General features: G+C 47.9%; 1 protein-coding gene and 2 long non-coding RNA genes across 3 annotated transcripts in view; 2 read left to right on the top strand and 1 right to left on the bottom strand.

Annotated features, from left to right (window-relative positions):
- Positions 1-26,888, bottom strand: part of PRKCQ (protein kinase C theta) — a 131,320-nt gene that overhangs the window by 56,721 nt on the left and 47,711 nt on the right. Inside the window, exons 2-11 of the mRNA XM_072954996.1 lie at positions 25,626-25,752; positions 22,085-22,284; positions 18,934-18,994; positions 13,491-13,653; positions 12,215-12,246; positions 12,031-12,116; positions 7,726-7,855; positions 4,347-4,456; positions 3,491-3,608; positions 1,949-2,109 (exon numbers count right to left, since the gene is read on the bottom strand). Of these exons, the coding sequence (XP_072811097.1) occupies positions 1,949-2,109; positions 3,491-3,608; positions 4,347-4,456; positions 7,726-7,855; positions 12,031-12,116; positions 12,215-12,246; positions 13,491-13,653; positions 18,934-18,994; positions 22,085-22,284; positions 25,626-25,743 (1,179 nt within the window). The 5' untranslated portion in view covers positions 25,744-25,752. The remainder of the gene's footprint in view (positions 1-1,948; positions 2,110-3,490; positions 3,609-4,346; positions 4,457-7,725; positions 7,856-12,030; positions 12,117-12,214; positions 12,247-13,490; positions 13,654-18,933; positions 18,995-22,084; positions 22,285-25,625; positions 25,753-26,888) is intronic.
- On the top strand, positions 6,401-6,954 carry LOC140691422 (uncharacterized). The gene is made up of 2 exons (XR_012067035.1): positions 6,401-6,630; positions 6,711-6,954. It is a non-coding gene; the product is annotated as an uncharacterized lncRNA (long non-coding RNA).
- On the top strand, positions 7,149-8,372 carry LOC140691423 (uncharacterized). Its single transcript, XR_012067036.1, has 2 exons — positions 7,149-7,458; positions 8,203-8,372. It is a non-coding gene; the product is annotated as an uncharacterized lncRNA (long non-coding RNA).

Genomic DNA, 26,888 nt, shown 5'->3' with positions numbered 1-26,888 from the left:
GCTGTGAGAAAAGGAAATGTGGCTGTCCTATTCTGCTTCGGTGTGTCACCCCCATCTCCTTGGGCCCCCCGTGCAGCCCCCTGGGAGTACAGGGACCTGGGGTTCCGATGGCGAGGCGCTGACTGCTTTGGGCGTAGAGCACAGGGTACGTGGGGCTCTCAGCTGTCCCTCGGGTTATCTGCTAAGGCATACAGGTTTAACTTAATGCCTTATTAACCTTGCTGAAATGGAGAAATCCGCACGGGAACAAAGACAAACGTTTCAGTAACAATTAGAAGTCCTCTTTCGGTAATTGCTTCTTTCAATAAAATATCCCCAGACCAGCCATAAACTAAGAAGCTGAAAAGGCAATTTCCATCTCTGTAATGTGCTTTCAATTTTTGGTAACAGGTTATAATCGCACATTAATTGATGCTAAATTTTAATGAAGACTGGCTGTAAAATTGCCTATTACACTCAGATTAACACCAAATGCGCCTGCTGTGGTTGGTGTCACTGTGGAAACGAACGAAATGAGCTAACAGATACCAGCTACGGCCTGCAGGGCCGAGTGGATTTTGCCAAAGGCGATGCCTTGGTATTTAAATCCAAACCCCAACTGCAGCACAATGTCACTCAACCGTGGCAATGCCCGGTTGCAAGTTTGCTTGTTTATTATTGAGTAAACCAGGTAAGTTTTGCAGCCAAGGTCTGGTGAGCAGGTGCTGAGCATAACACTGGCCTTGACTGAACAAATTCTTCATGGACCAGCAGTTTCCAGCTCAAATTCTCCTAAGAGTGGCATCCAAAGATATAAGACGACAGAGGTTCCCATGAATACTGAGCCTTATTATCCAATAACCTTAAAGTTATATTCCATGACACCCCTCTTTACAGTCACTGGCTTGAAAATATTCTCTGGTCACCAATAGCTGGTTATTATTTCTCAGATTATGTCTTCTTCTTCCCTGTCCTCTCCCCACCCTCTGTGACTGACTGCCAGCCATGACTTGAGTGAGTGGCAGGAATAATTGAGAGGAAGGACCTTCTCCATGAACCTTTTCCCAGGGCTCAAGCTACAGTCGTATTATGGGCTGAATTGCGTCCTTTCCAAATAAATCCTATGTTAAAATCCTAACCCCCCAGCACCTCAGAGTGTGACCATATTTGGAGGCAGGGTCTATTCACAAGGTAGTTATGTTAAAACGAGGTCATCAGTGTGGGTCCCAGTCCAAAATAGGGCTGGTGTCCTTATAGGAACAGGAGATCGTGAAAGATGCGGAGGGACGACCATGCGAGGACACGGGGAGGAGACAGAGCTCACAAGCCCAGGAGAGGGGCCTCGGCAGAAACAGCCCTGTCCACGTCTCGGTCTCTGACTTCCAGCCTCCAGAGCTGGGAGAAACACATTCCCACTGTGGAAGCCCCTCGGTCTGCAGTACTGGGACACGGTGGTCCCAGCCAGCGACTACGAGGCTGAGGACACTCGGGAGGGAAGAAAAATCACACAGAAAGTAAAACCACACCCAGCTTTGAGAAGGGAGCAAAACAACAACAAAAAACACCAATGAAACAAAAATATCTCTGTGAAAGAGGAACTGGCCGAGGCACCTCATTTCTTTGGTGTCTAAAGATAGCAAACTCGTCAACTCGTGGGATGGACACCTGACCTGAGAACCCTGATTCCCCGGCAGCAGGGGCTGACTTCCTAGGGCCTCCGGGCCCCTATTCATACACCTCTCTGTCTTCTAACACGTATAAAATAATATAGTAAGTATAATATAATATAATATAATATAATACAATATAATATAATATAACATAACATAACATAAAAGTTCCTGACCAGGAATGCCCTCTGCACACGCACACGTGGATTTGGTCCCACCGGTCCCCTAGTTCCACTGGCCAAAAGTTTGCTCTGCAATTTCTGGAAGTTGGTCCGCAGACTCCTACACGCAGATCCTACCTTGCCAAAACTTCCTTTCCCCAGCATCTTGTGCAAGATGAAGTCCTCGATTTTTAACTTCATATGTAGAGATGGTCTTTCTCTGTTCAGTCCAGGTTCTGGACGGTGGCACGCCTTCTCCACCTCATCCAAGGGCGACTCCCAGGAGATTCCCTGAGGCTCTGGAAATGGCAAGCCAGCGGTTAAAAGGAAAGAAGGAACCGTGGAGGGTCATTCTAGCTGCTTGGAGAACACGCTTTCCTTTCCACGTCCCACTCTGAAGCTCTGTTCACAAAAGTGAAGAAGGAGGTTCCTGCGGTGCAAAGGCATCACCTCCCGCCTGTGAGCCTGGCGCAGGGCGTGTGGTGTGGGGACCGTGTCCCTTTTTGCAATAGACCCGGAAAATGTTCAAGTTAGGAAGCATTCCAGTCAGCGCAAGGCCACGTGTGCAACAGGAATGGGCACTTTTTAATAATGTCAGATCATGGGCAAAGAGGAATTTTAACCAAATTTGAGGGAAAATGATTCTTTCCTGCTTGCATGGCTCGCAGGCACCATGGTGTCAAGTTCTGTGACTTACCACGTGGGGGAAGAAGTAACAGACAGCAGGTCAGTGAAGATCCAAGTCGCATCCTTCACCACAGGCTTCAAGTCAAGACACTGCCTACTCTGATCATCCCTGAGACACAGTCTACTTCTCTGCCTGGAGCAGCTTTCCAAATCTAATCTAAACCTTTCTTTAAAAATTTTTTTCAGTCAGTTTATTCCTCACCCCATGCCACAGGAAGTGCAGAAAAACTTTTTTTGGAACCTTCCTCCCACTCCCTTATAACGGTTCTTTTTTAAAAAAATGAAATATACTTGACATACCACATTGTGCCAATTTAAGGTGCATAACCTGCTGAGTGATACATTTATACGCCGTGATGCCACTAGACAGTTAACACCTCTGTCACAGCACATAGCATTTCTCTTTTGTGGTTGGAATAAAGACATTTATTTCCCAGTCTCTTGGTTTTTGTCTTTCACATTCTCCGTAAGTCCCAGGAAAAGAAGTACTTTATAATGAAGCTGAAACTACCCAGGTGCCAGAACCACATGGTCACATCTTCCCATGAAGGACTCTGGAACAGTGGCCTGGATGGACTTCCATCACGTCATAAATGTTAAGGATGCCAGGCTTTTCTTCCTCCTCCTAATCTTAAACGTCCCAGAGAAGCCTCAAAGGTGCAGAATACGATGGGCTGGGGTGTTCCCACCCTCATGGTGGATTTGTTCCTGTAAAACCGCTTAACCGTGGCAGGAAAGGACACTACAGCCCTAAGGAAAGGTCTGCCGTTGCTTCCTCCAGGCCATTCCACTTTCCCCTCCCCCCCACCCCCCCACAAAGGCTTCACTCCTAAGAAGTGGGAACCTCTTAAGTTGGTGGCTAGATCTGTAATCTCTAAATAGCAATGAATCATTTACCGGGCCAGGTAAATGGAGAATCTAAACCCAGAGGACTCAGGCCTACCAGGCTTCGCTCCGGACCACGACCCTGCCCCGGGGCAGGAAAGCACGTACCTCTTCTCCCCGGAGCTGGAACGTACGGCAGCCTCGCTTCATCTTTTATGGAGCACGGGAGGCCAATTTCGACAGGACCTTCTCTGAAGATGTGTTCAGAATCTCTCAAGCAGCGAGCCTAGGTTACAAATAAAGAGTGAGACCACCAGGCACTGACAGGACAGCTCCGCCTGCCATCTGAGGGCGGGAAGCCCCTGAAGATCCTAAGTGCACAGGATAACGCAGCTCTCCCGTCCCTCGGAACTCTCAGGTCCCCACATCCTAGGAATGTCTGCCGTATTTCATGCACCAGCAGAGCGTGTTTGCTCCTTCATACTTCTCCGGGGGGCTACCTGACTTCTTTCATGCCATCTGCATCATTTGGCCATCATTTGAAGACCGGCGGGAGGGGAACTAGCTTGCACAGGCAGTGCTTAGTCTTAGAGAGGGTTTGTTCTCGGATGTGAGGCTTCAGCATGGTACTAAGCGGCAAGGCAAAAGCTGCCGTGGACTCTGTTCTGAGGATGATTCTCAGGATGATTCCAGCAAATAAATGTTCCCCCGCCACCCCCGGCTATTAGATAACCCTCGTATATAGGTAGAAAGCTGGCAATACATCCTCAGTATGTTTCTACCCCTGCTCAGTCCATGAAGAATTTAAGATCTTATAAAGATCCACACAATACAAATGCATTAATTAAGTATCACGGGGGTGGGGATTAGGGCACCAGGATGGAAGTCAGGGTCAAGGCAAGTGCTCAGAAACAGACCGCACCTTGTCCAGTAGGGCTGCTACAGTCAGAAAAAACAGAGGGCCTGGGACAGTCCTTGTTGAGGTGAAACTGCAGGAACTTGTCACCTAGAAAGCCTTTCCTACCTGCTGAGTGCTCTCGATCATCGCCAGCGCTTCAGCCATTAGCTTCTGGTTTATGCCACAAAGGTTGGCCACCTTTGTCTGGCACCTGTGATGTACGTTCATGCCACATGCTGAAAGGAAGGAAGCAACACCTTGAGCAAGAGCGACAGGACTGACTTCCGCGTGGTCTGTCGTAGGTGCCTGTGCGTCAGGGGAGTAACCGGCCAGTCCCCGCGCCGTCCGCTCAGCAGAGGGAGACGCTGGAGACGAATAAGTGGGGGCAGTGCTTCTACAATGTCCCTGTGCGTCCATCTTCCCTTCCCCAACACACACATGCGCGCACACACCCACACCCACACCCCCACCCCCAGGTGCTCCTTGGTGTGATGCTGGAAATGACTCCCCCCCAGGCGGGACCAGAGCCTCGCTGACGGGGGAGGGAGGTTGCTGCCGGAACACGTTTAGACTGCGCCATCGCTGAGAATAAACAGATGAGTTTGGCCCTCATTCCAGAGCTGATTCCAGATTAGCTGGTAGTGACGTGAAATGCGGGGGTGCAAGGTCATTACTCCCTCGCTAGCCAGGAACCCAGGCATCCCCTGTCCCACGTGGGCGGCCAGGGGCTCCTTTACCCTCCAGACTGAGCCCAGGCTGCTGCTCAGCCTGAGAGCTGGAAAAGAGACGGCGGGGTGGTCCCCGTATACGTGCGGGGGCTGGGGTGGGCGGAGGGAGAGCGGTCTGGAGACCACGTTCTCACCACCCGGGGGAGCTGGGCTGTTTGACTATATGACCTGTAGCGGCTTCTAACTCTGAGACACCCCCTCCCCATTCTGAAGGAGGGTTCTGACTCCTTAGTCCTGAAAACAGCACGAGGAAGGTCTTCGCTCCACCCACTCCGACCGTGGGAACCCTCCTGTATGGGGAGGGTGTGCACCTGTGTGTCTGCGCCAAGACAATTCTTGCTTCATGTTGTCAGTCTTAGAAAATTCAAATTCTGGCTTATGAAACATCACCGTTATGACAAAAGAAAAAAACTAACAAAGATGTCCAAACACCGGCGGCTAGAACCCCGATCTCATGTCCTACTTGATTCTATAAAGGTCTATCGGCAGGGGCTGTTAGAGCGGAATTAGGCAGGAGAAACGATAAAATCACGCTCTTTGGATCTTCTTACCGTATTATCAGCCCATGTGTGTTCAAAAAACTTGGCACAGTGGTGACTCTCAACTAGGTGCTCGCCAAATACAACTTGCTTTCATCTATTAATTCGTTAGGATAAAATCTCATTGAAATATTTTAGGTGAAATTTTAGCAGTCTTCGCCTTTAAACTAGATAAATGGTTCATAATAAAACAAGAAAACAGCATTTTCTACATAAATAAGTATAAACTGTCACTTGTCCCACTATATGTGCATGAAGTCATAAAAATCCATCTGGAATGAAATCTATTTTAATGTAATAAAGAAACTGCTTATAGTGACTTCTCCCCTCTGAATTCTGCACTGTTTGCGCCACTCATACTTGGACCCGTGGGGTTAGCATCACCTGTGGGGTCAGAGTGAGGGGTTAGCACCTTGCTCTTTAAAACTGTAGCAGAGCTAAGCTCCTCCTGGAGAAGGCAGGCCCGTGCCCACTAGGAGAACGTTGCTAAGTCTCTTACTAACCTAGCAGGTGATAACTCAGTCTCGGTGAGTGCAAACAGTCCCTTCTGATGACTAATTTCATGTGAATTTTAGTGGAGAGAGAAAGGAGACAGGGTCAGGGTGAAGGGGCCCTAGTTACGAAGGAGGCTTATAGGAGAGCAAGAAGAAGAGAGGCGGAGAGGCAGACAAGGGCATGGGGGTGGGGGGCGAGGAGACCCGCCCCGCGGGGTTTACAGGAGGAACAGAGAGTGGCTCAGGGAAGGAAAGGGAGGGGAGGAGGGGGGAGGGGAGATGTGAGATGCAGGAGGATGAGGACTGAGGGAAGAGAAGGGAACGGAGAAGAAAGAATGTTAGAAAAAGACAGAACAGAGCAGGGCGTGGGGGGCCGGGAAACAATGCCAAGGAATGCTCGTGGAAGTTCTAAGCTCAGAGGCATAATCACACTGTTGGGACCAGCCTGGCCGCTGCAGGTGGGGCGCCCAGGCTCCGGGGAAAGAACATCTGAACCGTGAGACCGCCGAGACCATCGTGGGATTGGAGGCGCCGTCAGAAGGGGACTGGATTATTCCTGTCCTGTCTCTGTCCAACCAGAACCCTCCGAGACGCCCTCTCGCCTGGGAATGCGAATATAGTCTCTTCAACGCCACGCCCTCTCATACAGGTGCAGAGAAGAGAGCGCAGCCGTGGTGCTATCGAGGGATCATTAAGGTGAACTTTGACTACATGTGGGTTTGCCTTCAGGAATGATGTGAAACCTAACCCGACCTGCCTCCAACAAGATGTCACTCCAGGCTCCACCAGACACGTGGATGCCGCTGGGATGGGGACGAGGTGCTGCTAGAGGTGGCCTTCCTCCTCCAGCCGTCACTTAGGAGATAAGACATGCATCCGCTGGGAGGCACACATTAAAATGGGGCCGACACGAAAATATAAAGTGGCTTCTATGTTTAACAATGTTAAATAAAAAGGTCCCTGCAGAGCAGGACACGTCTGTTTTGAATATGTGACCTGGCCGCTCACCCTCACTCAAAAAAGCAGAAGTGTTTTGTCTGTTCTGGTTAGTTTTCAGTCCCGACCCCCTAGTCCTGGTGTAACAGCAGCTCAGTTTCTAAAGGTTATTGCCTTAGCAACCTGGATTTTTAGAGCAAGCAAGCTCTTTTTTGCTTCTTCTCCAGGTCGGGTTGAATAACTCAATGCGTGAAGCGCGGAGGCGTGGGCTCTGCTGTCAGGTTGCCTGGAGGGAGCGATCAGAGTCAGAGCCTCTTACTGTGTGTTTGGAGTTCACAGCACCCTCTGGGGACACGCTCTGCAGCCTGAGTCGTGGAATTCTGTGCAGGACTTCCCACCAGCCAAGCAGACATAGAGGCTTGCTCGTTAATGGAGCCACAGACAGACTCATACTCGCTGGTGCAAAGGAGAGGGACGGGGGCAGGTCCAGTGAACAGGACCAGTCAGGGGCAGATGCTGCCTTCTTTCTCCCAGGGACCAGGTACAAGAGAGGGCAACGGGCCAGGAGCCTTGACGTTGGACCTGATCAATTGTGCACTCATCTGGGATACAGGAATGGGCTGGTGAGGGTGGAGGAAAAGATGACAGTGGATTATTGTCTGGGAAGTTCTCATTCACAAGCACGGGGCTCTTCCGGGCTGGCTGGAGAAGTCAGTCATCTGGTCCCCATCCTCCCTCTCAACCTCGTCCCCTCCACCAGTTGAGGGGTTCCACGGGGTTGGGGTGAGCTCATTTCCCTGGGACTCACCGTCACACTTGAGTCCTTGCCTGGCCAGGCCCCACAGCAGGGTCCCACAGTGCTCGCAGAAGGTTGGGCTCTTGTAATTGTAGACCTTAAATCTATGCGGCATGTCGATTTTGAACCTCTCCTTATGGAACTGAAAGAGGAGGAGAGTGTGTCACAGCAGGCACGCCCCTGGGTCCCCGACTTTTCATGCTGTAGCAGATATTTTAGCACAATTAACAAAATAATAGAGACATTGCAACGATGTGTGTTGTAAACCATAATTTTTACTTGTCAAACCTTCGAGTCATGTTCAAAGAAGGCGGGGAGCCATGAGCTCTTCTAGGTCAAGGGCAAGGGTGCGATGTACACCTGTCGAGTGACCCGGACACCGCTGAAGTCCGAGGCATTCGCACAGACAGGCTAACGTTTCAGGAAGAGGAGGCCAGGGTTATTTATTTAAATGGGCGCTAAGTAAACGTACTCCCTTTCCTGTTTCAGTGTAATATATCCTTTTCTCTTTTGACCTCGAGCTTTAACCTTTGGAAGATGTAACATGATGCCTCCTGCAGAGGGAACATCGCTTTGGGTTTGTTAGTGCGGGAGCCCAAAGAATAAACCATTTTCACACCCATTGTACCTGAACAATAGGTATAGGGGCTGCGGACAAATATGACACATGTGTTAACCTTTTACGCGTGTGATAGCGCATATAATCCTCAGAACACCTCATGTGAAGTAGCCTCTGTTAGTATCCTGATTTGATAGATGAGGAGATTGAGCACAGAGAGGGCAAGACGCTTCTCTAGGACACACAGCCATTGACTGAGCTAAGGTATCTCTGGACCTGGAAGTCAGACTCTGAGTGCATCCTCTTACAGCACCCCTCTTCCCTCTCAAAATAAATGTGGTCATTTAGCGAGTGGGGAGAGGGAAGAGGACCAAGGGATGCTGGCAGTAGATATAGGCAGATTTTTTCTTACAGTGTTCCAGAGTTTACCTTCTCTCCTTTAATCGAACTTATTACACGAACAACGACAAATCAGGCACTTTGATTCCTGGTCAGAATACCAATATTCTTGTGCAGTATACAAGAATACAGTATACTTACTTGAGACTTTGCATCTCCATAGAAGTTTCTAATTAAACAATTTGTTTGAGAACATGCGTAGTAAAGCTGCCTTATTCACTGAAGTGGCACATGTTCCCGCTGTGGATACTGGGCAAGACTGGGTCTTTAGAATGAGTTTCAAATGGCTTGAAAGTCACCCAGCACTTACTCGAGACATTTTCAACCAAAAAATAACTTTCAGAATTCTTATTTTGTGTAAACGTTTTCATGTAAAAATAGACAAGGTCCAGACTGGATGACTTCTACGTCAAAGCTTGAACCCAAGCCCAAATGGTTCAAGGTGCATCTGGGAAAGACGAGATATCTGTACTTTCCAACACGACAGTCACAAAGTGGTGAAAAGGTGTGCTGTGCATGCTAAATACACACTGGACTTGGAGAAGTCATATAAAAAATAATGTAAAATCTCTCAATTTTTATATTGATCATATATTGAAATGATAACATTTGGGCAGACTGGGTTAAAGTATATCATTAAGATTAATTCCACCTGTTGCTTCCTGCTTTTTTAATGTGGCTCCTTAAAAGTTTAGAACACTTGTGACTCATTCTACTTTTATTGGACATTAGCCATCGAAGTTAACAGTCACACTTACAATTTGTGATCTTCCCAGGAAAGCTGAAGGCATCAAGGAAAGGGGAGCAGGAGGGTGGGTTGGAAAGTGGCAATTTGATTTAAACAAACAGAAACATCGGCTTGTGAGACTGAGATCTGAATTCTAGCCCCAGCTCTGCCACTTAGATGCGGCTGACCCTGGACAAACTACATTCACCTCTCTGAACCTTAGCAGAGTCACTTGCAATATGAGATTATCCCCTTCTGGCTCTCAGTTTTAAAAGAAATTCTACTCTGGAAAAACTCAGCCAATTTGCTTCTCTTTGCCCCTTTGCTGGAGAAAATCACACACCTGGGCAGGCAGATGCCCTCAAACTCGAATGGACTTACGACCGCTCCGCAATCCTACCGCCTTTCTCCAGTCCCTTGCTTTCCCATCTCTCAGATAATGATTTTACAGACCCTCCTTCCTCCTGAAAGCCACTGGTTGCCTTCTTTCTTCCCCCAGTCCTCAGACTTCACTGAGGACTGAAGCCACCCAAGAGAAGCTCCTTCATCTGTCCACCCCAAACCTACAAACCTACCTTCTTCTGCGAGCATGTGGTCCTAGCCCCTCCCTGTCCCATCAGAGACTCGCCTCCACGTGGCTTTGGACCTCTTCCCCTCTTGCCAAGATTGACTGCTTTGATGGCCCCTCTCTCTCCAGCTTCATCCAACACTCGTCTTTCCCGAGCGATGGGAGAATTTCTGTCCTTCGTGTTTCATCTCCTTCCAGCTACTGTTCAACTCCAGGGATCTCCTTCCTGGCTGATCTTCTTGATAATTTTAATGCATAGGTTGCTTCCATGTCATCACCTTCCAGGAACTCTTAGTGCTGGCCAGTGGGCTGAACACCTCTACAAGCCTTTGAAGCTCCTCAGATGGAGGGCTCCAAAGAGCTCCACGTGGCCCTCCCTTTTCTCTGCATGTCAGCTGCACTGAACACACACCCTCCTCCTCTCTCAGGCTTCTGTAACTTCACTCACTCTTGGTGTGTGAAGAGGACTCTCCGAACCCTTGTTCTCAGTCTACCCCAAGCTCCTTCTCTCATACCTAACAGCTAATTTTAGATTCCTCTGGGGTCAGCCCTGAGCCCTCTTCTCTCCCTTCCCTCTCACTAGGTAATCTCTCTGGCAGCTTTAAATTCCACCTGTATGATAGTCACTCCCAAAGGAACAGATTTGGTCCATTGGCTCATGTAAATTCCAAGCGCATATAAAATTGTCCAGTTGGTACCTCCGCCTGGATGTCCATAGGCATCTCAGACTGACCTTGTCCAAAACTGAGATAGGAATTCCTCCCTCCAGCTCTCTCCTTCCCGTCTTATTCACATTGTCGTAGCTCTGCTCTCTACCCCACCACTCAAGACAGAAACCTGGCCATCATCCGTATCACTCTCCACATCCAATCCATCAGCACAGCCAGCCATTTCTAACACTGAGATCACCCGGAGCTCTGCTCACTTGGCCCCATCTCCACTATCACCACCTTGGTGCGAACCACCAACCTCCCACCCTGGTGGGACTCCGTCAGTCCCCGCCAGTTTCACTTTCACATCCCCACCCACCATTTCCCTACAGCCGTCACAAAGCAACTTCTCACTACCAGTTACATAAAATGCAACCAGGGGCTAAAAGATCCCCGCCCGGTCTAGGTCCTGTCAAGTCCCCAACTTCGTGTTTCGTTCTCTCTTGTCCTTGCTGCTCTGGCCATGTCAACTCATTTCATTTCCTGGACACGGTGGGCTCCTCCCCTCGGGCCCTGTCTGTGTGGGGGCTCCTTCCCCCTGCTGTTCACAGAGCGGGCTCCTGTCACTTCCAGCTCTCAGCCTACATGCCTCCTCCCTTGGGAGATCCCCTGACCTTCAGTGTAAGGAGGTCACTCAGTGATTTTCCATCCTCACACCCTGTTGGCTATTTTCATAGCACTCAGTGTAAGTGGAAACTATACGCAGCCATTGGTTAATTATCCATTTCTCCAACTTCATGGTAAAGTCCATGGAGGCAGGACCAGGTCTGTTTTGTGCTCTGCAATACATTGTACCTAGTAGGGTATCCATGTATTCTGATACACAGCAGATGTTTGCTGAACCAAGAAGGAAAGGGTGGGAGAAAGAAATCAGCCTGACTTTCCAGCTCCGCCTCCCTCCCCCATAGAGTGAAGTCTAGCTTGTCCCCAGATGATACAGCTCGGAGTTCATTCTGCAAGAAATACTTGCATCTCAACGTAAGAATGATACTTCTGTTACCATCCCTTGTAAACGCTCTTATTTTATAACCCGTTGCCTCCACTCTTTAACTGTCAGATGCCACAGGAGTTGTCCTCATATAATTGATCAAAACTATGTTTCTGGCCACTTTCTATTACGTGTTCCTGGAAAAGGCAGAGTCATTAAAATTCTTCTTTTGCCTTTCTTATTCATCCTCTAGTTTTGGATCTCAGAAACGATTATCATTGAAGAGGACAGGGTTTTAAGGAGACTGATGTCCATTGAAAAAATTAAGGATTCAGATTCAGGCATTATTAACGAGAATCAGTGGGCTGTAAAATTTAACGTCAGGATAAAACCATCGTGTTTTAGACAGGCGTCTAGACCCCGTACCATGGTTTCCCGGCTGTTGACGGCTGACCCTGTGCACTTCGCTATAACTTTGTCGATACACTTCTTGTGAATGGCTGCGTTGCATTCTGAAAGGAAAAGAAAAGATGACAGCTTGAGATTTTCAGAAGTTAAGGAACGACCCAAAGAAAAGAATGATGATAATATGACAGCACTGCTCACTTACGTCGACACTGGTAGCCCTGTTTGTTCAGACCCCTGCAATAAAGCACATGTTTGAATATTTACATGGATGTTTGAGTCAACAGCAGTACCCAAAACATTTAAAAGATGAACGAGATCTCATGGCTTCTACTAGCACAGAGCGTTTTCTGATCAGCACCCCTGGGGTCTACTATTTGCCAGAAGTTTTAATATGTGTTATTCATTCATTCATTGGTTAATGGAGGTACTGGGCATTGAACCCAGGACCACATGCGTGCTAAACATGCGCTCTACCCTTGAGCTGTACCCCACACTCCACGTGTTTTTTGTTTTAAAATGCTTTGTTAAAAGTCTGACAAGTAATTGAGAAATTACTGATTTCCTTGTCACTTGCACAGTCTCCACACAAATGTGTAGCAATGAACACGACCAACCAAAAACGGATCACAGGCTCCTGGTAGCAAATTTCCATGTCTGTGCTTAAAACATCAATGTCTCACTAATCTCAGCATAGATTAGCAAAGATATCTGCGTAACATGTTGTCTCCTCTTTCTGACTATCTGACAATATTTGCAACTAATAAATTCTCAAGCTTAAGACTGAGTCCTGGGTAACACTCACTATTAGGAAGGAAGGAGATTCAAGCCGCTGGGTGAAAAGTTGATGGAAAGCCACCAGAAGGCTCTCTGACCTTTGGCTTCCCTGGCCGAGCTGGGGGTGGGCATTAATGGAGTCTGCATGAGCCCAAAGGGAGGAACGCCCCCTAGGAGGCGGGGAGGCTGAGACCAGAGACAGGAGTCATGTCAAGGGTCCTTTCTCCCATCGCCCTCGCTGTGTGGTTACTGACGCTGGACTCTGTCTGAAGGCTGTTAAGACACCCAAGAGCCTTGTAAACATCTAAACCCATCATTTCCAACGGGAAAGTGTTGCCTTTTGCAGACATTAGTCCCAGCGCAGCTGGGCTGTCCGGGTGGTGGCCGTTTCGACTGTAGAACTGTGCTTACGAGAGCGGCATCTCCCTCTTCCGTCCCTCCCACTCACCCCCATGAGAAACGGAAGTCCTTGGAACCTTTCCCTAAGGGAGCTGACTGCCTCACTCCACAGAAGCCACGTTATGGAAATATTCTATGTTTTCTCTATAAGCCTTCGCAGTCCACGTGAGGCCACTGGAAACTCTCAGGTACCACCTATTCCGGCACACTCTGCCAAGGCGGACGGAACACGCTGGGCCTGGCAGGTTAAGGAGATGTGACAAGATGCATAACCTGAAGCTTGGCGTGAAAGGTCATTACCGTACCACACAAACTCGTGGCAGACGGAGCAAAACGTGGGCTGTGGGAAAAAGGTGGCAGTGAACTCATGGCACTTGACGTGGTGCACTTTGGCCTGCTTGATGGCTCCTCGGCGGTGGTGCAGAGCAAAGAAGCCTTCAGTCTCGAATTCACTCATGTCCTTTGTGTCTGCAGGAAGAGGACAGGGGACAGAGTCACATTCTGCAATATGGCTGTCACAGCTGGGGGCAGGGGGTGGGGAAGGGACAGAGATGGATGAGGCATTAGACAAGCACTGAGACCAGTAAAAGCCCAGGCACTTACTGAGGTTGGTACAATACTAAGTGTCTCTCCTTAATTCCAGAATTATCAGAGGATCATAGGACTGAAACAATGAGGCTGGATTCCTGGCTCAATCCTTTACGACACTGAGCTTACCTCTTTCAATTTTTAAAACCAGAAGTCAGAACTTTCAAGGTATTTACCAACCTCTCCTACTCACTGCCAATGGTGAGTCAGCCAGACAAGGCAGGAAGTGGCAAACACTTCTTCTGCCGTAATTCTAGAGAATAATGTGGTTACTGACAGCAACTTGGACGCAATTTTTTTTTTTTAGGTTCCAGGATGCTTTACATCTGGTTGTTTGGGACAGAAGAGGGTAGACTGGAGGGAGCTGGCCAGGCTCGCGAAGGCAGAAGAACTCTGGGAAGTGGCTTATGTTCTGGTTGCCGATGCTCACATTAATTAGCTGTACCAGCCGCAGACTCTGCCGGTCAGTGTGGAAAGGGCCAGAGATGAATAGATCACTGCGATTTTTTCTTTTAATGTCTAGGTAATTCTGGATGTTACCTTGTTAGCTACATCAGATCATCACATTCACATTTCTTCTGTTTGCCTGGGCTCTGGATGCCGGTGAAGGCACAGTGCCCTGCACCCAGATGGCATCTTCCCCCTAAGGTGGTAGAATTCTGAGCCTACAGCTAGGGTGCCAGCCCTGGCCGAAGCCCAGGCCCACAGAAAACACACACCAGCAAGGGGGTCGCAGCGAGGCAGCATGATGGAGGGAGTGACACGGTGAACAAGAAAGAACAAAAATCGTCATCATCACAAAAAAAAGGATCATGGACGTAATGGTTCTAATTCCTAGGACTGCAATGTTTAAGTAGCTTCAAGATTCTTGGATTACTTATTCTATTTCTTTAATTTTTCCAAGCACAAAAAAAATGGAGATTTTGGGAGACTAAGGGGCTCATGTTTCACAAATACAAAGAGTTAACAATTTTTAAGCTAAATTACTTCCATTCTGGCTAAGCTGTGGCAGAGGCTGGACAACACACTGGAGGCACATGTCACTACAAAAGACCCTATTTCCCACACCCCTGACAGTGGCCAAGCTAGAAACCCACTGGGTGGACAGAGGCGGGGTGCACAGCTGGGGACGTGTGCCCCGGAAGTCCAGCCCAGCCCCAGGGCACACGTTCTAGGACTAACGCCCTGGCCACAGTGGGCCGCACACCTGCTCTGCGGAAGCGCCGCGCTCCCGGATGAGGGGTGCTGCCCTTAACCATCCACAGGGCTCCTGAGGCGGGGCTTCATACTTCGCCTGATACTTCAAGGTGAGGCAGCTTGGGGCTTTTTACTAGGACTGGACTGGAAATAAGTCAGGTTTGGTGGACAAGAGATTAAATGTAGGGTCACTGAGGCCAGCGCCTTCTTCCGCAATTTCTGGTTTAAGTGTAGAGCTCACGTTACACCTTGTGACTGGGGCAGCAGGCCGCTGGTCATCAGGATTTGAGTCATTTCTATTTTGGTCCAGATGACACGAAAGGAAGCACAGAATCGCTTCTGAACTCAGGGATGGGAGTGAATTATCTGGGAACTCTATCTGTCTTACTGTAAAAAAATTATATGTATATAATTTAATAAAAACATGTAATTAATTTAAATATAAATACAATTTAATAAAAATATATAATTATACATTAATAATATATTATATAAATTTATATAAATATATTTATTATATATTATATGTTTTTATAAAATTTTAGTCTAATACTTAATTAAATATATATAAAATAGTGCCAACTATCCATATGTGACTATATGTATAAAATAGTCCGTGTAGGATAATACTATACATTTAAAAGCTACCAGTATTAGAGACAGATTAGTTCCCTTGCTCCTCCCTGTGATGCCCTTTATCCTCTAACCATTTGTATCATTACAAGAAAGAAAATGTATAAAAACTCAGAACTCAAAAAATTCTGCCTGCATTTACTGCTCATTTCTGAGGCAATCTGCTCCTCTGCCTATTCACTGGCTTGGACAAGCTCATTGGTTTTTACAGGTTTGGTGATTCCTTTTATAGGGCTGACATCTGTTTATTCAGTTTAATCTGTCGCTTGCCTGTGGTCAGTTCGGTCACAGATGCTTTCCGGGCAGCTCTGGGCAAGCTGCTGCGCTGAGCGTGCTAAAGAACTAGGGGCTGGTGCCCCCGCCTTCGAGCGGCTTACCCGCCAGGCCAGCGAGACACGGCGCTCACACAGAGAGGAGCCCACAATGGTGGGGAACAGGCTTGGAGACACGCACATCTATGTGTTTTAGGAGGCAGGAAAAGGAATTACAAAAAAAAAAAAAAAAGACCAGGAAGAGACAGCTACAGAATTAAGAGGAAAACTTGAGCAATATGACATCGGGCAAGCCAAGGAAGAGTTTCTCAGCACTGACGGATACAGAGAGGTCCAAGGAATTGAAGGTGAAGAAACACACATTTGTTTTGAAGATTCATTCTCTTGCAGAAAGACATTTAGCAGAATAGTTGAAATATAAACCAGATTCTCAGGGTCTAAGGATTGACAGAGTAGTGAAGAAGCAGGGACTAATATACTGAGCTGCTTTTCCAAGAAATGTATCAGGGAAGGAAAGAAAGAATACGTATTTCTTGGCGACAAGGTAGAAACCAGAGAGAGAAGGAAAAGCTGAAGACGCCAAAGAGAAAGCAAGGCTGACAGAGCAGAGCTGCGGGGATGAGAGTCGGGAGACCACGAGAAGGGGGGACGCTCTGTGAGGCAGAGGAGCAGCAGGAGAACGCAGGACGTGGCAGGTGTGTCCCGAAGTGCAGGCACAGACAGCGGGCAGCCTCTCTCGACTGCAGTGGAGGGAAGGCCGACCTCCAAGACTAAGAAAACAGAAATTCACCTTCAGAAGCCGAGGAGTATGGGAATGTTTGGGATAGCCATTGTGTGGGCATCAAAAGAAAATAAAAGTAATGTCTAAATGCAGACTGAGTCCAACTGAACAGTTTTGCAAACACCCACTGAGTACCTCCTGCGGACCGAACATGCCACCTGGTGCCAGAGTTAAAAGGTGTGGTCCAACCACGGCTTTCCTGCCAGGAACTAAGAGTCCAGAAGGAAACACAACTGAGGTGGTACATGTCAGAACATAAGTATTCATGGAATGCTATGGGACCACAGAGTTGAGAATATATGTATTAATTATATAATCTATATATTTGTATCAGCCAAAACAGGTATACACAGGTGGAGGTGAGAAAGAGGAAAGCCGGACAGAAGTTCCTAGCAGAGATGATTCCTGAGCTGGGTTCTAATAATGCGCAGGAGAAGGACGCGCATGGTGCCGCGTGTGGTGGGGAAAAGCCACAGGCGCTCTCTCTGGATGGGAGAAAACGAACAAGGGTTCAGAGAGAAGGTATCTCAGGACATGAGGATTGCTAGAATGTGGAGCAGAAAATGTCAACGGCCACACCCAGAAGATGTGCAGGCATCAGATCGTTCTGAACATTTCCCTGCGGATAATCTGCAAACACCGCAAGGCTGCAGGCAGGCCAAGGGGCAGAACGAAGGCGTGACACCTTCAGAAGGGAGCTTTACAGAGTTCCCTTTGGCAGGTGGTGGGAGTGATGGCGATTCAGCAAGAGGTAATGACGATGTAAGCAGAGGATAAAATTGAACAATCTTGAGCAGACAGTGTGGGCAGAAACAGCTGATGGATTAATGTGGGCCGTGAAAGAGAAGGAGGCTATAAAAATGACTCCCAGGTTCCTAGATGAATGGAGTTACAATTAAGACAGAGAATGCAGAAGGAATAGGGCACCGGTAAAAATGACAAATGCAATTTTGGATCTACTTTGGAAGTACTTGTAGAAAATCCAGCTGCAGAGGTTGACTAAGAGCTCAAATACATGGGTCTGAAACAGTGGAAGGTTATCCATCCATGTCGACTTGCAGCGGACTCGTCTGTTGACTCTTTCTTGCAGAGCCTTGGAGAAGGAGAGGGGAGAAGGGCAGGTGTGGGGTCAGAACACCTACGGTGGCAGAGGGCTCTCCCAGAGCAGGGTTATCATCACGGCTCCAGGCCAGGGAGGTAGTTAATGCCAGAAGGCGGCTAACAAATGGGTGTGAAAAGAAACTGGATTAGGGTGAAGTGATGAGGTGGGGGGGGGGGCAGAGCTGACAGAGGAAGGTCCGACTCCCAGCCCTGGGTGGTGGGGAATTCTGAGTCACCATCTGTGGGGTGACCGGGGGTCACTGAAGGGACAGAGAAGAGTGTAAGAAAGTGTGAAAAGATGAGACGGGGGAGCCAACCAGACAGGATTCGAAGACACCAAGAGTGACGGTCAGACAGCAGAGGAAGAAGAGAAAAAGCGATTTCAGCACAGAGAACCCCCCGGGGATTTTAAAATCCCCATCACAAATGGGGATTTTAATGAGAAAGAAGGGGGAGATTCGTGTGTGGAGAGCAGAGAGCCGTTTACTTCCCTGCAGAGAAGAGTCAGTTCACACGTCCACTCTGAGGCTGGAGCTTTCACGAGCAGTAGCGTTGGATTCATTGAAACGGCACTTTGACGACAGAAATAACACGCAACAGGAGGAACTGGCGGGCTGCCTGTAAGTGCGACTTCTGTGACCGACCGCTGGGTGTGACACGGAACTGAAACTCTCCAGTGGTGCATATTTTTCCCCTTCCTTGTTGCTAAAGGGACTGGAGGCGACTAACCTGAAGCATTAATATTTTGCCACTCTAGTGTTAGGGAGAATGTCTGCTGTTTCTTATTTATTTCGTATTCTCCTGGTAGTGTGACAACTTCCAAAGTCACATCATTTACACACAGACGTTGTGTCCATACACACTGACCCACAAGCAGAGGCTTTTGCATTTACATCAAATTCCCAAATGAAAACACAGATGGACTCGGGAAGCACCGGGCAGATGAATTCACGCCAGGTGAAAATGAAGGCTATAAGTGTTCTCTGTTTCTGTGTTCATCTGGCCCCACGTAGTGTATTTTCAACTCACACATGAGTGCCCCTGGGAATTTTAAGACAACTCCCCCATGCTTCCATTTCCTCCTAATTCTCTGCTATTGGAAAAGGGGAACAAGTTGCCCATCAGAAGAGACATGCCCACCTCACCCCAAAAACAGGAATAAGAAATGCCACTTGCCACTCATTTCCAGAAAGTATCTCGCGTTCATTAGCATCCGGCCTCGAGGTTTCAGCTCTAACTGGTTGAAAGAAGGAGAGAAACAGGCGTCAGAATGTGGGACAAGTGCTGAGCTGAGTGACGCCACAGCGGGCCAGGTTTCCCGAGCAGAACCCCCAGCACGGTTTCCGTCCATTTCACTCGTGGTCTCACCAGCACAGCACGGCGTCCGGGAATGCGGCCGTCCTTTTACTAAGCCCCTCACCAGCTCGTTAACTGGAGCTGGAGCTCTAAACTCCCTTTAGGAAGAAACCAAATCCTAACACAGATTCCAGCTGAGCCCCTCGCCCTGCGCTGAAGAGCCGGGACAGGGCAGACTCAGATCTCAATGGCGACAGGAGAATCAAGGATGCTGGGACCAGCTCACTCGGAGGACGAGCGGGTCCCCTTTGGAAGGAAAGAGGAATTCTGCTTTGAGGGGACCGGCACACACTTGCCTCCAGGGAATGAAACAGGAGTGGCCTCTCTCTTTCCCAAGGAGGGACCCTTTCCTTTGGGAAGTGGCTGATAATCTGCGAAGGGAAATTACAGATTGTTCTTGGAAGGGATACAAAATATATTTCAGTGTCATCATGTAGCAGGGACCAAAGTGACCTTTTAGGAGATGGTGCAGGAAATCATGTGCTGTGACGTAAGGGGGAATATGGCAAATCTGAGACAGCCTGGCCGCCATCGATAATTCACTAAACCATGACACTATGGCCGAAAAGCAAGGGAAGTAAACAGAAGGTCACTGTTGATCATGACACCCATGGGTAACCAGAAACAGTAAGAAGCGTCTTTCTGAACTCAGGACTGAATGCGAATCATGGCTAAATAATTCACTGGTTGTGTGACCTTGTGCCCATCACCAGACCTGTAAAGATCGCTGAGCAACTGACATAAGAGACTTGCCAAGCAAGTCACAGCATTACTACTGGAATTTTATGCCGTGACAAGCTGGTGCTGCTTGGTTAACTACACACCTTCATGCAAGCTTAGAGTCATGAAAAGGGACGTGCTTTTGATATCAAGGGTATATACCATCGTCTCTGGTTTATGGAATAAGTAATAAATATGGAGGCAAAAATAAAACTACAAGACCAGGGACGAGGGACTCGTTCCCAAAGGGAGCAGCAAAAACTCAGTACCAGGGGACTGCAGCGTTATCAGTTTTCAGGAATTAGTGGTGATGGAGGAAATTAAACCAGTTAGCTGCTGGAAAAGTAACATCCCCAGAACAGTCATATTCCATCACGTTTTTGAGAGTGAGGACGAGAAAAACACGCCAACAGGGAAAACCCTGGGGAAGCAGAAGGAAAACCTCAGTGTGTGGAACCTGGACGGTGTCTGCGGAGCTGAGCGGCCACTTGGAGAACGCAATTTTTCTTTTTTAAGATACAGAAAGTAATTTTAAGAAAGCAGATTTCAATAGCAGCAAAGGAAACTATGAGCCCAAAGCAACCTGTTGCGCCTCAAACATTAGAAATAAAAGTGAACTAAGAAATAGCCTTGAAAACAACAAAGATGGAAAATGTAAGAAGGCTGCCGCTAATTCAGTGAGGATCTGGGGGCCACCAAGGGCTTATGTCTTAATAATCCCAGAATGCAAAAATCTGAAAAGTCTGGTAAGGATAAAAATCAGAAAAAGTCTAGGCAAGAAATCAAATGCAACTTTAAGAGATGAACATAGAAAAGCAACCTGTTTGTCAGTGATGCCTACAAAAGAATTCTTAAAATAATTGTCATTTCATTAACTGAGAAGGAAATTAAACAGCATGGTACTTTAAAAACTGGGATTTAGTGACGCTTCCCTTTTTAAAAAAACTATAAGGTGGAAAACACATGGGAACGGCGGAAACACTGAGGAAGACTTTCTCTGGTTTCTCTCTTCTTTCTCTGAGCCTCGCCAAATGCTCCCGTGATTCTGATGCAGCTACAGGCTCACCCGCTCACCTTCCTGGTTTGTGTAAACCTTTAACACAAACTTGCAAACCTATGTGACCGTGACGTCATCCAGTGATTTGACCTCCTCCTACTCGCAGAAGCAGCTGCCCAGGGGGAGTTCTGCTCCCACGCTCCTTTGCCCGCGAACGAGGAACCGCCCAACAGGTTCGGCTCAACCAAGTTACCCAAACACATCTAAGCATGGGAACCTGAAAAAAACATCTTTGTATATCTCTATCTTTAAAGATTAGCGACACAAGCAAAGATATAGATACAGATATAGATAAAGATATATTCCTGGAAAGTACTTTTTTGAGGTCAGAAATATGCAGCTAACACAAAAATCTACTTTTTAGGCTTGTATCATTCCCATTTTGAAATCTCTGATTTGAAAATCGTTCGGCTGGAGTTCTTAAAAAAGTCAGAGTTACAGGAAGCAATAAGCAGAAAGTTAAGATTCTCTGCCCTTGCATAAATGGTGCAGGCATCTGAAAACGTTTTCTGGGTTTTAGATCATGCAAAAGCAGTTTTTAATAGAATGTTTGCTTTAATTTTTGTACCCCAGAAATTTTCATTGAATTTTTTTTATGCTTTCATATTTTCCTTTTCCCTTTAATATTGCTAAACACTTGCCACCAACCTAGTTATAATTTAAGTTTTCAAAAACTTGGTGTGGTAACACGGACTGTGTATGCTGTACTAAATTTTTAGAGCAAAGCAAGCTAAGTGAATACATCCTGGCTTAAAAAAAAATTAGAGGGATTGAGAGACCGAACACTAAATGGAGTTTTGCTCTACATTCTCAGTCACATACCCATCATCTTACGTGAGTTCTCTTATGAAGAAATCTACATGGTATCCTGATAAATGGACGAAAGTTAGGTTCCCACACTAGGGGGGATTCGTGACATTGCCAAGCTTACTTTAACGGTTGTAAGTCAGTACCAGCTCTCCATGGTCTAAGAGACCGTCTTCCCTTATGTAAGAGTTGAAGAGATTTGAGTCTGTAGTGAATAATCACCGTCATTAGCAAACATGAGTAAGCGGCGGGGAGTCAGTCTACTCCAGGCCCGTGCGTTGTCCCTTTGGGGTGACACCGAAATGCTGAACTGGGCTTCAGTCACCGTGACATGTATCACTTAACGGAACACACACTTCACACAGAGCCCCCGGCTTGGATTCTTACCCAGACTTCCGTCTTCCCGTTGTTCTTCCTGCATCTCTCGGCAAGAGAGTGGAGCTCCACGGTGGTTTCGGAGATCAGGTCCACGTTCTTGCCCTTCACGATGATCTGCATCACTCTGCCTTTGTTGATGTGGGCGTCAAACGTGCTGTCCCAGGGCGGGTACATGGTCGGCTTCTTCTGGATATACATCTGCCCATTCTCTGGGGACAGAAAGACATGTTCTCATTGCTCCTTCAGCCGGCTCTGGGGAACAGTTCACCTCAACAGTGGCCCCCATTCCCCCTGCTCTCTAGGACACATGTCTGTTGGGAAGAACAAAAATAATGCATAAAAGAGTCAGAGCCACCATAGGACAGGATGAGACAGCTCCGAGGTCTACATGCAAGGCAATGCACTGAAACTTAAACGTCAACCTGGATAATTTATGCAACAAAAATCTGACAGTGTCTTGGCAATGTTCTTTTCCTGTTCAACAGTTAGTCGCTTCTCTCTGAGTGTGAACCCCTGAGCAAATACAAAGAACCCAGGAGCTCAGCCTGGTGTGTCTGGTGGGGTTCAGGGACCTAGATCCCACACTTAACAGGTTTTACACTTCTATGCGTTTTGAGGTCCTCCCTTGTTAATCTGTAAAGGGTGGACCCATGGCTGATTAATTTCACCGACATCTAGTAAAAAAAATAACGGCTATGAAACCACTGTGTGTTGATCTGAAAGACACGGAGGCGTAATTTCAGGCTTATAACGAGTGCTCCTTTAAAAAGGGATTTAAAATCTTCCGTTTGACACACATCTACTAAGAGGCAGAACCTTGAAAACATCACAGCCATTATTTCCTTCTTTCTCATTCTCCAGTGAGGGTCCATTGTGTATAAAACATGCATTCTAAGCAAAAACTGAGGAGCAGCCCAGAGGGGTGGTGATCGTCATTCACAGGAAGCCAGCGTAGACCTGCAGGCCGGTGGGAGCCGCGGGGAGGGTCAAGGCCAGGAACCCAGGTCAGGATGACAGAGCTCAAAGGAAGCCTCGCCGGCGCCACCAGGTGGTTGGGAAAGCGTTTCCTGGTGGGACGAAGCAGGGCCGCCACGTCTTCCGTCCATCATGGACCCTCTGTACTATTTATTCTTTAATCATCTCAGACGCAGAAAACTGCGGCCATGTTTCAGTGTTTGGTTTCTTGTGATCATAAGCATGTTAAGCGACAGAGTTAGCAATTCAGAGATGTTGATAAAGCAAAAGGGAGAAATCCGTGTGAAGCGGGGAAACAGAGCAGTTCTGACTCCTGATGGTCCTCTCTCCCCAGTGCACGATGCTGAAACAGAACAGGCAGCCAGCATCTGCTGAATTACTTCTTTGCGGGGGGCATGAAAGGATTTGAATATGGTGAAACTAAATTTTAGGTAAACCTGGCTAAGAGAGGTACAAACTCGGACAATATGGAGGATGGAACAGGAAGGCGAAGATTCTCATGGCTTGTTTTAAAGAAATTTAACCGGGGATTGGACTTAAAAAACAAAAATGGCAATATTAATGATTGTAGCAGCATCTTACGTCCTCAGACTTGAAGTCATCCCTGATCATTCCTTCCAATCATAACCACTCTCCCCACTCTGACCAAGCACAGAAATGCCCACATTTCTCACACTTTCATTCACTGGGTTTGTAATCATTTAAAAAGAAGACCAGAACTCAAGATGCTACAGTTTCCAGTGAGTCTGACCATTTTCAAAGGCTCCCAGACCCCGAGCTCTGTGTCCAGTTTGTCCCCGTTCTGTTGTCTTTTCATGTAAAACGCAGCCTTCCACCCTCAAGACTGGAACGTGCTGAAACTCGACGGGAGCGACACCTGAATTCTGACGTTCAGGGTGATTTCTTTCCAGAACAAAATGAAAACAAAATCAAAAACAAAAACCCTCCGAACTCCACAGGCTAACCTTTTGGAAAAAAATAAAGTCTTCTTTATTATTTTATCGTGTTCTCTTGATCCACATGGCTGATCAGACCAAGTTCAAAGGCAAGGCCAAAAGAAAAAGAAGAAATAATTTTTTAAAAAAGGCTCTCAGGAGGCAAATGTCAGTGAGACCTATGGCTCTAAAGGGAGCTGGGTCCAGGAGACCCATTAAGTTGAAAGTGGCTTTGAAAAACTCAAGACATTTCACACTTCAAAGATTTCGGTGACATTTGGAAGGTTTTAGATTGGGAGCAAGTGCCAATCTCACTTTCAACTGAACGGGAGAGAAATCTGGGCGGAAGGGAAATCGAGATGATCAGATGGAGTCCTCCGCTTTGATGTGCCCGGGGTGGCCGCAAGGATGGAGGGCATCCACCGCGGAGGAGAAGTCTTTTAACCTTCAACAGAGCAGGACTTGGAACCGCAGGGTTCTGCGCTGGAAAATCTACCTAGAGGTTCTCAGCTGCAAAATCAGGTTCCCCGTGCATCTGCAGATGTCACTCCCTTAAAGGACTACTCTGTACAAAACAAGTATCTCGCCGTCTCTCTCTCTGGCCCCAGTGCTTTCCTCTCCCCTCCACCCCGCTCTGATGGCTTCACTTCACATGACTCACCAGATGGTACTTTTGTTTCTTGCCCGTCTTCCTCTGCTAGGAAAGAAGGTCAAAAGGAAAGGCACCTTTTCTGACCCAGCATACAGTAGGCGCCCCATAAATACTTTCTATATCAATAAATTATAATGGCTCCTGCTGTTACTGTGACCTTGCATCGGTGGCAGCCAGGCTTCCCTACAAAGTGTCTGCTAAAACCATAAATGTGTGTGGGGAAATCGGGGAAGGCGGTGAGGCTGGGAGGGCCTGGGGGTGTCAACTTCCTCCCACTTTTCCTTTAGAAAATCCGTAAGAATCTTAAACTACAGGGGCAGCGGCAGCAGATGAAGTGATCGTGTAGAGATTCTGGATAGAACAGGATTATTTTAATGGAAAGATCTAAATCCATAAAGGAATCTCAGATCAGTCACCCTCTCCCCCTCACCACGGACTGCTTAGGAACATTTAAATTTGACAAAGCATGACAATTCTTTCACTCACCCAGGGTCTTAGTAAACAAAAAGGTTAAGTTTTCTGAAATTTGGACTCTAATGGCTAATCACACATCCTCTGTAGCAGGCACCTACGCTTCGCCGAAGCAGCAGCAGACCGTGTTTGGAGCTGGCCCTCAGACCGTGCAGACTCAACCCGCCTGCACGCGCTGGGCGCAGCCAGGCTCCCCGCCGCCGCGTTCTGCTTTGGCTCTCCTCGCACGCCACTCCCTCAGCGACTCCCACACGGCGTCCTCGGCGCGCTTCTCCTTTCCCTCGTTTGTGTCGGGAACGGGACCGCGAGGCAGGGCACGGGGCAGGAGGCCCGGGCCTGGTTCAGAGGCTGTCACTAAGCCACGTGCCCCCCAGGAAGCCCTTGGCTCCCCTGGGCATCAGTTCCCTGAGCTGGAAAATGAGGTTGAACCCGATGACCTCGAAGGCCGCGGAAGGCCTTGCCTCCCAGCTCCCAGCACGCCCCCCGACCCCGGGCCCCGGCGCCCTCGCAGGCCTACCCGATTCCACGTACTCCTTGACGAGCACGGCGCAGTAGGGGCTGACGGCCTCTCCCTGACACGGCTGGCAGGACCCGCAGTCGAAGTTGGACAAACCAATTCGAAGAAATGGTGACATGGTCGCTCCCTGCAAAGCAACAGAAAACAGATACTGTCTGGGGACTAGAAGACACATTATTGTGGGGGTGTCCCATCCCCACCTACCCAGTGCTTTATCTCTGACAGCCAGAGCCCCCCAGGGCTCGACCCTCCATTCAGACAAATGCGTTACTTCCCCTCTGCCCCCCACGCTCTGGGCTCGCCCCACACCGCGGGCGGGCCGGCCCGCCAGAGAGGGGGGCCTGTGGGAGTGGGCGCGCTGAGGCCTGCGTCCCACTCTTAGTCTGGTGCACTTGGTCCGACAGCTGCCGGGCGGGGCGGCAGCCGCCACCATCTCAGTCCCTTCTACCGTTCAGGTAGGCCCCCGGGAAACCACACACACCAACAAAATGAGTCTATAAAGAGTGAGGCCCTTCTGACTCACACGGGTAAACATGACACCACAGAATTCTTCCGTGGGCTGTTTAGGGGTGTGAGGGGCCTGGCTCGGGGCGCTTACTTAGCAGCTGATCTCTGTTTACTTTAGACACACACACACACACAAATACACGTACACATATACACACAAATACATGCACATATGTGCAGATGACATTCTATATATAAACACACATATACACACATATACACATACATATATATGGAGATGACATTCTATATAAACACACACACGTACATATGTTATATATATATAAAATAGGTTTTTAAATATTATGAACCCCTTAAAAACCTTACATCACCATAAAACAGCACTTTATTGTGGAAGAGTAAACGAAATACTTCATAAAAGCCAAATTACTGACCACTACACTTTCCTGGAGACACAGGGGAACGTCACCACAGTGCTGGCTGCAAGTTCCAGGATTCTCGTCTGATTCTTCATCTCCTGTTTCTTGCCTGTCCTTGTCTGGCCACTTACTTCAACTAAACGCCTCCCTCCCCCTTATTTTTTTCACCCTACTTTTCCACGAGGTCCCATTAATCTGAAACCATCAGCTGGGATTAGTGATAAAGTTACTTCCTTGCTTCCTCTGTCTCTTGAACTCATTTCTCCCCATGAATTTCCCCGAAAGTTCCTACGTAAGCCAAAGGTATCAACAAGAAAGCGCCAACCATCTTTTCCACCTTTGTGTTAAGGAGGAAAACTGCTCGGAATGACGGGAC

Source organism: Vicugna pacos, chromosome 35, assembly GCF_048564905.1.
Source record: "Vicugna pacos chromosome 35, VicPac4, whole genome shotgun sequence".
Classification (NCBI taxonomy): Eukaryota; Metazoa; Chordata; class Mammalia; order Artiodactyla; family Camelidae; genus Vicugna; species Vicugna pacos.
Note: the sequence above shows the minus strand (reverse complement) of the source record. Positions and strands in the feature narration are given on the sequence as shown.